This window comes from Carettochelys insculpta, chromosome 2 (assembly GCF_033958435.1).
Source record: "Carettochelys insculpta isolate YL-2023 chromosome 2, ASM3395843v1, whole genome shotgun sequence".
Lineage (NCBI taxonomy): Eukaryota > Metazoa > Chordata > Testudines > Carettochelyidae > Carettochelys > Carettochelys insculpta.
The window spans coordinates 79,502,858-79,514,715 of NC_134138.1; the positions used below are offsets into that span (position 1 = coordinate 79,502,858).

General features: G+C 51.5%; 1 protein-coding gene across 2 annotated transcripts; it reads right to left on the reverse strand.

Moving 5' to 3' along the window:
- Nucleotides 1-205: 205 nt before the first annotated feature.
- Nucleotides 206-11,349, reverse strand: PPDPFL (pancreatic progenitor cell differentiation and proliferation factor like). Of its 2 annotated transcripts, XM_074987192.1 has the most exons (5): nucleotides 11,302-11,349; nucleotides 10,810-10,914; nucleotides 3,593-3,685; nucleotides 3,397-3,496; nucleotides 206-1,920 (listed from the first exon to the last, which is right to left on the reverse strand). In XM_074987192.1, the coding sequence occupies exons 2-5, from the start codon at nucleotides 10,862-10,864 to the stop codon at nucleotides 1,908-1,910; spliced, it is 261 nt and encodes an 86-aa protein (XP_074843293.1). In that variant the 5' UTR covers nucleotides 10,865-10,914; nucleotides 11,302-11,349; the 3' UTR covers nucleotides 206-1,907. The 2 variants fall into 2 exon arrangements, with proteins under 2 accessions (XP_074843293.1, XP_074843292.1); XM_074987191.1 differs by lacking the exons at nucleotides 206-1,920; nucleotides 3,397-3,496; nucleotides 3,593-3,685 and adding an exon at nucleotides 5,964-6,844 and having other exon boundaries at nucleotides 6,980-10,914; nucleotides 11,302-11,333.
- Nucleotides 11,350-11,858: the final 509 nt, after the last annotated feature.

Below are 11,858 nucleotides of genomic sequence, written 5' to 3' on the forward strand. Positions count from 1 at the left end.
TAAACAAGTAAAAAGATTATTTTTTTTACATTTCTTGTAATGAGTTCCAGAGCAGTATTTCTTCTAACTGTTGTCTTCATCCTTGTTCTCACCTACGCCACGTATACTATCTCAGCCTAGTTTTATAAAATGTCTGAGGGTGGAACTACTTCAGAAAATAATGAAGTACAATGGACATCTACAGCACTATTTGTATACTATGATAAAGTTTTTATGTTTTCTTTAATAGGATACATTGTTACTGAATGCGTGAAGTGCTTACAAATGTAGCCGATAAATTCAGTAAATGAAAATGTAGCAGATAAATTCAGTAAATGACCTGAATAGACTTGATATGTTACAGTTGCTTAGAGGAATAGTCCTCAAATATATGGAAATGAAATGCTCCAGCCAAATATTTGCAATAACTCAAGCATTTTCAATCATTAGCCTCACAAAACATAACAGGTGTTATATAACTGTACACTATTAAACTATCCCACTTCACATCCGAGGGGATGTAATTAATCACTGAGTTAAGTGAACATCTTAATGTTTTGTTTAAGCAGCCTGGGAACTGTTCAGAATGTAAACCATGATTAGTGTAAAATATATTTAATGGACAAGGTGATTATTTAAAGGAGTTGGAACTGTCAAAGAGTTCAAACACACTAAGGTTAGTTTGCAGAGAGCAATTAATATAAAACAAGAGTCTCTTTAACCCAGAATAGAGCACGTAAGAGTAGCCTAAAAATGTGAAATATCACTGCAGATCAAAAGCTCAAAATCCACAAAAGTTAGACTGTTACCAAGTCCTCAGGTTCTGTCCTCAAATATATACATGTGAATGAAAATTACACCCCTGTATTTAAGAGCAAAATCCATATGAAGGGGGCAAACTAAGAACTGTGCCACAAATACAGCTTTTAATTTCTTGTAACCTTCCTTCTTAACAGTATATAACTGCTACACCTGGATTTGGGAGAGATGTGCCACATGAATTAAATGAAAGCTCACCTAATAAGTTATTTGTTAGTCTTTAAAGTGCTACTTGACTGCTTTCTTGTTTTGACAGTATATAGACTAGCACAGCTCCCTCTCTGTTACGCATCGGGAATCTGTTCATCTAAAACTAGTTTATATCCACTTGATGTCATCATTTTGATATTGTAAAACAAACATGGAAAAATAATACTGAATAGACATTTCAGAAACAAACTTTTTTGTTTTAAGTCACAGCACCCTTGAAAAAATTGAACACTAATAGTCCACAGAAGCTTTTCAACTTACAGAACTAAAATATACTTAATCACTTGCCACTTTATGTTATGACCTTGTATTTTACTATCATTTATTCCAGTGATCTGAGCTAATGTTAGGATATTAGGGGTACATCTACACTTACCGGAAGTATAAGACTTGTTCAGGGTCAATCTTCCGAGATTTGATTTAGCGCACTTAGTGAGAATGCACTACATCAAACTATCAGGGTTCCACCATCAACCCTGGTACTCCTCACTGTAATGAGGAGTAAGGGAGGTCGACCTCCCACTGTAGGGACAGCCAGAAAAATCGATCTACAATACGTCGACTCCAGCTACACAATTGTCATACCTGGAACTGTATATCTTAAATCGACTTTTTGGCCAAGCGTAGACCTGGCCCAAGTTCATTCAATTTCCATTTTAAATATTTAAAAGACATTTCTCAAATATTAACAATTCAGTAGCAGAGAGGGTAGGTAGACATTATGCCTGCCTTAAGCAAAACAAGCTAAGCTACTGACAAATCATTATGAAATTCTACTTTCTCTCACAGAAGTGAAGCTTCTGGCGTTATATTTTCTTCAAGCAACTGAATGCAGCCATCTGGAAGAACCTGGGCTTTAGAAAAATGACACTATACACAGGATATCACTGCAGATAAAGTCAGCTTGCAACACTGTAAACAAATAAAGAAAAGTTATTAACAGGATAATATCTAGTATAAACAAAGTTATGAAAAATGTATTAAAAAATCAACTGTTAAATGTTATAGTGAAAAGGAAATGTACATCTTTGTAACCAAGCTTATGCTGTTTGTGATTTAAAAGTGTAACTGATCCAGGGGAATGGCCAACCTTAAGTTTTTACCTTTTGTATCTTCAAAATCTGTAGAGGTTCAAGCTTTTAAATCTGGTACTTTCTTGTCTGGCAACAACCGTGATCTGGTCTGAGCATGGATGTTGCAGGACCAGAGAGACCCAGGACTGGGGCTGGACCAGAGCAGTGACTGGCAACCTGGCCTGGGCTAGAGCTGGAGCCCCTGCCACAATGCTGCAGCATGGGAGAGAAGGCGGGGGGTCAAAACCACCCATAGGTGTGTGGGGACGGGGCCAGAGCAAAGACCCTGCTAGAGCCCCCACTGGAGGAGGAAGAGGGAAACTGGGAAGAAGAAGCCAGGAGGCCCCAGTGGCTGGAATGCCAGCAGTAAACAGTGGGGCCCTGGTGGCTGGGGAGCTAGCTGGGGATCAGTGGGGCTGGGAAGCTGAGCAGAGAACAACACGACCAGGGATCCAGCATGGGAGCTGTGGTGCTGGAAAGCTCTGGAACTTGGGAGCCGGTGGGAAGTCAGCCAGGGAACTGCCGGGCCAGGTAGCCAGTGGGAAGAAGCCACAGCCAGGTAGCCAGCAAGACGCTGGTTTTGGTCAGCTGGCCAGATAACTGGGGCTAGAGAGCCAGCCAGGAACACAGCTGAGGAGCGATGGAGCCCTGGTTGTCAAGATGAGAAAACTGCAGCTGGGGGCAGGGAAGCTGGCACCTGTGGCTTGGCTGGGACCTGGAGGCCAGCATCCCAGACCAGGGAGCTACAGTTCATGTCACAGAAGTGACTGGGGCTAGCAGCCAAGAGAGGAGACCAGATGGCATTGACCTCCCCTGGTCTGGCAAAATCCCTCCTCTGAGACTGCTCAGGTCCCGAGGGCGCCGAACAGGGAGGTACAACCTGTATTAAATTTACTGAGTTGAACAAATTTTAACATTGTATTTATTGTATTGTGCTCTTTGGACTTTAGCTAACATTTTTATCAGTAAATATTCTAAGCCTTTCCAGGTAACCAAGGTAATCTTACCAACATACCAATGAACAAAACATTGCTTTATCACTTCAAGCAAACAAAAAAGTTAAGGTCACTCTTCCCTGCTTACTGTGAACTTCTGTCTGATCTGACTAACTTTACTAAGAAGAAATGACTGGAAATTTCCACTGGCATCTAGCTGTGACCTTGCATTTCCACTACGTTTCATTTACATCAACATACACCATATTATATCTCTAAAGCAGGATTAGGAAGCTGGGGAAAGAAAGGTATATCATGTTATCCTCACTAAAAAAGAAATATAAGTAAATTATCTCTGTCACTCAAGAAAGAAGTCTTACCTGCTAGTTGATAACGTTTTTCCAGTCACATTTGGAGAAGATGGTTCAGAGTGAAAAAAGTTTTTTATCCACCAGCATTTATCAAATAGTTCTGGTAAACCTACCATAGGAAACATAATAACAGTGCTTGCCATTTAATCAAAAATGCCAAAAACGAGAGTGGGGGAAAAATGTGTTTGAAAGAAAAAGGCAATACCATGATTGGCTTTCTCCTGGTCTGAGAAATTCACAGGATCACACCAGAAGGATGAAGTTCCTGATGAAACACTGGATTCGGAGTTCAGTCGAGCTGCATGTAGAAAAATAAACAATGGTGTCAAATTACAGAACATACATTAATCCCACAATAAAGATTCTTTTCAAGACTTTACAGATGCCCAAACTGTGTAGGTTTACTTAAAAGACACTAAAGCCGCGTCTACACTAGCCAGGTATTTTGAAGTAGCAGTGCCAAATTCGAAATAGCGCCCGCCGTGTCTACACGTGGTGAGTGTTATTTTGAAGTTGAAATCGACGTAAGGCGGCGAGACGTCGAAGTCGCTATCCTCATGAGGAGATGGGAATAGCGCCCTACTTCGACATTGAACATCGAAGTAGGGTATATGTAGACGATCCGCGTCCCGCAACATCGAAATAGCGGGGTCCTCCATGGCAGCCATCAGCTGAGGGCTTGAGAGACGCTCTCTCCAGCCCTGAGCTCTATGGTCACCATGTGCAGCAGCCCCTTGAAGCTCCCTGCCCCCTTATTTCCCGTGCAGGAAGCTGAGAGCTCATGCAGGCAGCAGCACTGCAACGTGCCCAGCCTGCACGTCCCGCTGCAGCCTCAAGCCAGTACCCTGCACCCCATGGCAGCCAGCCAGCCCCCCAAGTGCCCACAGGGCACCCCCGCAAGGGCACCCAGGGCTCCCATCCTGCCAGCCAGCGGGGGAGGAGGCAGCGGGGCCCCTCCTGGATGGAGGCCGAGATCCGGGACCTGCTGGGGCTCTGGGGCGAGGAGGAGGTGCTCCAGGTAATGGGGAGCAAGAAGCAGAACGCGGCTGCGTTCGCTCGGCTGGCCGAGGGCCTGGCTGCCTGGGGTCACCCTGCCCGCACTCCTGACCACCTCAGGAGTAAGGTGAAGGAGCTGCAGCAGGGTTACACCCGGGCCCGGGACACGGCCAGCCGATCTGGGGCCGCCCCCACCACTTGCCCCTTTTACAGGGAGCTCAGGGAAATCCTGGGCCCCCAGTAAACTTCCTCCCCCCCGGCCACCCTTGACACATCGGCCAATGAGCCCCAGCAGGCCCCGGAGATGGAGTCCGCCCAGAGGCCAGCCCTGCACCCCAGAAGCCCCCCCAGGAGCCGACCCCTGGGATGCCGGAGGAGGAGGAGGAGGGGGCCTCCAATGATGGGGGGCTCCAGATCACCCTCCCCTCCCGCAGCTCCAGCAGGGCATCCGCTTGATGGCTGTCCCCCGACCGTGGGAGTGGAGTGTCAGGTATGTACCCCCCTGGTGCACACCCCCAGGGTTAAGGGGCAGGGACAAGAGACATGACCAGGGCCCTCCACACACCCAGATGACCATGGCCCCAAGGACAGCAGTGGCATGTCCCTCAGAAGACTCCATCAGCCCCTGCCCCCCAGCAGGACAGTGCCATGCCCCATCCCTGGGGATGAGGGGAGCGGAACCTAGGGTCCCCCCGGGGGGGGGGTTGGACACCCATCATCATCAGCAGCAGCATCTCTGGGGGACGGGGATGGGGAACCAGCAGCAGAGGGGTGGGGGGACAAGGGCCACGGGTCAGGGCCCAGACTAACGGCTGTCTCCACTCTTCTGCCCCGCTCTGTTCTGCAGCTGCACCATCGGAGGGCCCGGAGAGCACCGGCACGCCGTCTGTGGTCCCGGAGAGCCCACTGGGGCCACCCCCCCAGGCCATCCCCTCGGCGGAGCACCAACCAGTCCCAGGACAAGCCCGACAGCGGCAGGGCCATCTGCGGGCGTCCACGGACCCCCAGCTGCTCGCCACCCTCCAGTGTCAGCTGGACGTGTCCGAGCAGCGCCTGCAGGTGGAGGAGCAGCAGCTCCACCTCCAGGAGTGAGCGCTGGACTGGTGCCAGGAGGCTTGGGGGGCCTTCATGCGCACCTTCGATGCCATCGCGTGGCACTTGGCCCCCTTGCCACTCCGCCCGCCGCTCCGCCCACCGCTCCACCCGCCGCTCCACCTGCCGTCCCTCCACCATCGGCCGTCCTGAGGCCTGCCACCGAGGGCGACCATGGGCCTCCAGACACCACCCAGCCGTATCTGCCGGTTCTCCCGGCCCCCACGCAGCCTCAACCAGGCCTCCGGCCGAGATGTGGGTCGCGCCCCCCAACACCAGGCACAGGACAATAGGGGTGTGTGGCTGAGGACGTTGCCCCCCAAGACCCCCTCCTTTGGACTCATTCCCCCCATGTTTGTGTAAATAGTTTTTGTTCTACCCGTTTTGTACCTGCCCCCCCATGTACATAGTTCCCCCCTTCTTCTTCTGTTTTCATATTAATAATACAAAGGGTTGCAGAGTTTTGTTTAAAAAAATTCCATGTTTTTATTGTACAGAAGTGTGGGGGGGTGGTGCTCTCGGGTTCTCTGTGGTGTGGGCGTGGGGGCAGGGAGTGTTGTGGAGGATGAGGGGGTGCAGTGGGTGGCTCACCCGCAGCTGGCCCTGCCAGCGTTCACCCCGCAGCCTGGTCAAAATGGGCCTGCAGGGCCTCCCGGACCCAGATCCCCTCAGGGTCGACCTGGTGACTGGGGGCAGCAGGTGGCTGGACGTCGGCCCTGCCAACCTCCACAGCCCAGCCCTGGAAGAAGGCCTCTCCCTTGCTCTCCACCAGGTTGTGGAGTGTGCTGCACGCGCCCACAACCTGGGGGATGTTGGTGAGGCCTGCATCCAGGCAGGTGAGAAGACACCTCCAGCGCCCTTTGAGGCGGCCAAATGTGCGCTCCACCACCTGGCGTGCATGGTTCAAGCGCGTGTTGAACTGCTCCTGGCTGGCTGTGACATGGCCCATGTAAGGGTGCATGAGCTAGGGCCGGAGGGGGTACGCTGCGTCTGTGATGATGCAGAGGGGCATCGTGGTGTCCCCCACAGGGATCTCCCGCTGGGGGATGTAGATCCCCGCCTCCAGCCGGCAGCACAGGCCCGAATTTCTGAACACCCGGGCGTCATGGGTGCTGCCAGGCCAGCCAACATAAATGTCCAAGAGGCGGCCCCGGCTGTCCACCAAGGCCTGGAGGACCATGGAATGGTATCTTTTCCTATTGAGGAAGCGTCCTCCGCTGTGCTCCGGAGCACAGATGGGGATATCGATCCCATCCAGAGCCCCAAAGCAATTTGGGAAGCCCAGGCTGGCAAACCCCACGATGGCAGCATCCGGGTCCCCAAGCCGCACAAGCCTGTGGAGGAGCAGGGCATTGATTGCACGAACGACCTGCAGGGGAAGGACATGAGAGAGCACCAGTGAGGGGGGTGCAGGGTGTGTCTGGCTCTCCACCCGGGGCTCCCACCCAGGGCTCCCCCCTGGGCTCTCCCCCGGGCTCCCCCCGCCCCCCATGGGTCCTCTTACCTCCATGAGGACAGCCGCGATGCTGGCCTTGCGCACGCCGAACTGCTGCCCTACAGATCGGTAGCTGTCTGGAGTGGCCAGCTTCCAGACAGCAATGCCGACCCATTTCTCTACGGTGAGGACACGACACTTGGGGGTGTCCTGGTGCTGTAAGGCAGGGGTGAGCCACTGGCAGAGCTCCAGGAATGTCTGCCGGCTCATTCTGCAGTTCCGGAGCCAGCGGTCATTGTCCCACTCGCCAAGCACCAGCCGCTCCCACCAGTCCGTGCTCGTGGGGTATCTCCACAGCTGGCGGCGTGTGCGGCGGGGGTGGGGGGGGCTGGGAGGGCAGCAAGGTCTAGGGCTGCTTCCTCATCCCCCGAGGACAGCTCATCTTCCTGAAGTAAAAGATGGTCAGCTCCCTCCTGCATGGCACTGAGCAGGGCAACCACTGCTCCTCCAGGGGCAGGTGTATGAGCCTCTGGCTGCTGCTGCTGCTGGGGGTCCATGCTGCTTCCACGGGGTGTGCGTGCTTGTGGCTCTGCAGACCGCGTGCTGTGCAGGCTGAGTGTGTCTGGGAGGGGCCCTTTAAGGGAGTGGCTTGCTGTTGCCCCAGAAGTGCTAGTCTGCCCTGTGACCCTGTCTGCAGCTGTTCCTGGCACCCTTATTTCGATGTGGGCCGCTTTGGTGTGTAGACGCTCCCCTGCAGCGCCTACTTCAATGTAGTACTGCCCAACGTTGACATTGAACGTCGACAGCACCAGCCCTGGAGGATGTGTAGATGCTATTCATCGAAATAGCTTATTTCGATGTCGCTACATCGAAATAAGCTATTTCGATGTAGCATACCAGTGTAGACGTAGCTCAAATGTCCAATATTTTATACTCCTTTGGGGAGTACATTGCATGAAGGCGAGATAACTGCTTTAGGCATTATAGAATCACAGAATATTAGAACTGGAAGGGACCTCAAGAGGTCATTGAGTCCAGTCCCTTGCCCTCTCAGCAGGACCCAGCACCATCTAGATAATCCCTGACGGATGTTTATCTAACCCTGAGTTGAGTTCAATCGCTGCTACTACTACTTTCTACACCTCAGCGGACCTCTTCCAGTAAGGAACCTGATTGTGTAACTTTCACTGAAGCTAAATGGAAGTGCACAAGATGTACCTGAGGATCAGGCATTAGTACAAGAGATTCACTTCTAAGATATTAATGTCTGACAAATGGGAGAGAAAAAATGGTTGAGGTAATATCTTTTACCGGATCAACTTCTGCTGTTCAGCGTCAAGCTTCCAAAAACCTGAACAAAACTTCTGTGTAAGTTCAAAAGCATCTTTCTCACCAACAAAAGCTTGTCCAATAAAATATATTATGTCACTCATGTTGTCTCTGTTATATCTTGAGACCAGTAGAGTTACAAAAACACTGCACATAAGAAACAGGACATATTATACTCAAAATATTTTCTCCTTATGCTTTCGTAACAAATTAATACCAACAATGCTTTACACTGAGGTCAGCAACCCCTGGTACGCATGCCATTCCTGGCACATGAGCCGTTTTTAGCTGGCACCTGGCAGGAGCTCAGCCCTACCCCTCCTCCCCCTGCAGCACAGGAAAGGGTCAGAGGATGAGGCCAGGCTGGAGACCCTGCCGCGTAGGCTCTCGCTGTGGCATGGACTCAAGCCCACAGCACAGGGCTGGGGTTAGAACCCCGGTCACAGAGGCATCCTCTGCAGCGCACCCCTGCCACAGAAGCCCCTGCTACATCATGGGGCTGCGGTCCAGAGCCCCTTCCATGGAGGCTTCTACCACAGGGCTGGGGCACGGCGCCCAGGCCAGAGCCCCTGCCGTGGAGGTCCCCACTGCAGCATGAAAGGCCAGGGTTGGAGCCCCTACCACAGGGCTAGATCTAGAGCCTCAGCCACAGTGTGGAGCAGGGTCTGGAGCCCCTGCAACAGCACAGGGTAGGGGCTGGAGTCCCCACAACAGGGTGGAGCAGGGGCCAGAGTCCCTGCAGTGTTGCAGGGCTGCGGCCAGAGCCCCCACCAGAGCTTCTGCCACCGTGAGGAGTGTAGTGCCAACAAACGTTAAAAGAATGACTCAAAAAAGCATTTATCTCCGGAACTGTGACAATAAGAGTCAGGTTTATGTATGTGTGCAGCGGACTGCAGGGATTTCTTTTTCCCAATTTTTTTGGCAGATTTTTTGTGGTTTTGTTTATTTTCAGGGGGTTTGCTCAAGTGACTCCAAATCTGGGACCTGGGACTGAAGCCCCTGCCACAGTGCAGGGCTGGGGCCAGAGCTGGAGCCCCCACCAGCCCCTCTGCACCATAGTTGGCCCTAAATGCCAGACTGAAGTCCCTGGGAACTATAACAACATGGTCCTGGCTTGGCAGCATTGCATCTTTCAGCAAGAACTGAGCTGTCCTTATGCTGAGGGAGTATCAGTGATATCAATGAGTACTTCAGACTTAGGTGACAGATCTCTTTGCTCTTGTAGGTAGACCCCTGCAAATAGTAAAACTCTGCATCTTTACTCATTAACGAAGCTGTTGTAAGTAGGACTATTAGTGACTTTAAAAAGTATCACCAGCACTCGGCCCATACAAAGAGGTCAAAAAGTCAAATTTTGGCATTTTGCCTTGGAGAGGTTGCTGACCATGGCTTTACATTATAGCAAGTCATCCAAAGATCTCAAAGCATCAATGCATTTAGTCTCAACTAGATGTGAGAGGCAGGCAAGAAGCACTTCCCCATTTTACAAATGAGAAAACAGACTCAGACATATTAAGCATATGTCTACATGGCCACATTATCTTGAAAAAGCAGCAGCTATTTTGAAATACCTTCGGCATTGTCTAAATGATGCACACGCTATTTCAAAATAAATTGGAAATAACGGGTGCACTGTTTCAATTGCAGCAAACCTCATTCCCTGAAGAATAAGGCCTACTTCGAAACAGGACACACTGGGCTCCAATGGCACTATTCTGAAATAGTGCCATGGGTCAGAAATGCTATTTCAAAATAGCTAAGTGCTATTGCAAAATTAATTTTGCGTATCTTATTTTGAAATAGGGCTCTCGTGTTGGCGTAGCCATAGTGACCCTTCCGAGCCCACACAGAAAGTCTGGACCAGAAACAAAAGCCAAATCATTTGATTTCTACTCTTGTGCTTTAGCCATAAGATTTTATGCAATGGCTGCCATCTTGGCTGATCCACCAGGAAGCAGATTTAAGAGCAAGCGTTGCTACCACTTGACCTAATGTAAAAAATCATATCCACTATGGATCAGCAAGGAGGGAGATAAGCAACACACTCGCCAGTGGGTTACACATATTTTCTTTTGATGCTTATGACTGTCAAATGGAAGTTATACGCTCCTTGTGAGGAGGATTACCAACTCTGACTGCAGCTTCCCCCCACCCGGCAACAGGATAATATTTTTTTCCAAAAATATCCTATCAACATCTCCAAAATTGCTTTCAATGTTCACTAGGAGCTTGATGCCAAATCTGGGAGACTCCAGACCAATCATGGAGGGTTGGCAACCTTACTTTTGAGAGGAAAACGTCACAGAAATACGTGAAACTTACAATTCCCCCACACAAACACAATAAAAAACAAAATCAACAGAACTACCCTCAGACCTCCAAACTGCTCAGAAGTGACTGAAACAATGCACAACATGGTGCTGAAACCTCTTCATAATCAGCATCAGTTCTGAGATGTTTCCCATGCAAAGAGATGGAGAATTTCCATGGAGCCTATGCAAGACGAAATTCCTAAGAAAGGTGACACCGACACCAGGTTTTGCTCAAAGATGTTTATAAAATGCCCTTACTTCTGTAGTACTGATTCTTGGCTAAGAGGCAGCTAGCTGAAGGCACTGACGCCATAGCAAAACGCACTGCCAGGGACAAAAGCCAGCAGACGGACACAGATCAATCTATTGGAGAGAAACGGGAAAAAAACAGAGGTTGTCAATAATGATCTCTGGTGCAAAGTGACCTTCAGACCCAGCTGCAGAGCAACCTCATGCAACATCTATGCTGGGGCCCTTCCGATCTCTGGGCTAAGTTCTAAGCCGGCTGGAGCCCCGCTGATTTCAGTCCTCTGGCTTTGGAGGGGCGCCGGTGGCAGGGCCCCAAGGGACCTTACAGACAGGAGGCCAGAAAGCACCTGCACGTCTGGAGGATTTGCAAGACAGCGGACTTCCAACGAGCACCCCCCAGCTGCCTTTGGGAGCCCCGCTTAACGCGCCCGAGCCTACCCTGGCGGCGTGTGCCCGCCACCGGGCGCCCCCAGCCGCACTCCCCGCTGCGCCTGCTCTTACCTACAGAGCCGGGCTGCCCCAGCTCCGAGCGCTCCCCGCACAGCGCGCGCTGGGAAGTGGCGCTATTTATAGATGAGCCCTGGCGCGCGGCGGACACCCGAGCCGCGGGGCACCGCCCCCTGGCCTAGTGACCTCACTCAACCCCGGCCAGGCGGCGGAGGGCCAGGCTGTGAGCACGTGCTGGCCGTCTGACCAGCGGGGCCGAGCGCGTGCTGCTCCCCGACTTGGGCGCGGGAGCCTGCACTGCCCCCGCCTGCGCTCGGCCCCAGCAAGGAAGGGAGTGGCTGAGCTGCGGCCTCCCTCCAGTCCCAGCAGCTATGGAAAAGCTCCAAGGAGGGGGCAGGGGCAGGGTTTGCGGGCTCCCACCTCTCACACAGCACGGGGCTCCAATACGAGGGAGTGGGGAGGCAGGAGAGCGACCCCTTCGTTCCTTCGTATCTCACCTTCCTGTCTGTGCTGGAACAGTCACTCCACCGCTGATGACCTTAGGCCCTATAAAGAGCTTCCAGCTCATCCCACCCTTTTCCCCCACTATTCAGTCTGTGTCCTGGGGTTGC

Coding starts and splice junctions, on each gene's coding strand:
- PPDPFL (XM_074987191.1), bottom strand. CDS start 7,180: ATGAGCCGGCAGACATTCCTGGAGCTCTGCCAGTGGCTCACCCCTGCC. Junction 6,845..6,979: donor TCGCGGCTGTCCTCATGGAG/GTAAGAGGACCC, acceptor CTTCCCCTGCAG/GTCGTTCGTGCAATCAATGC.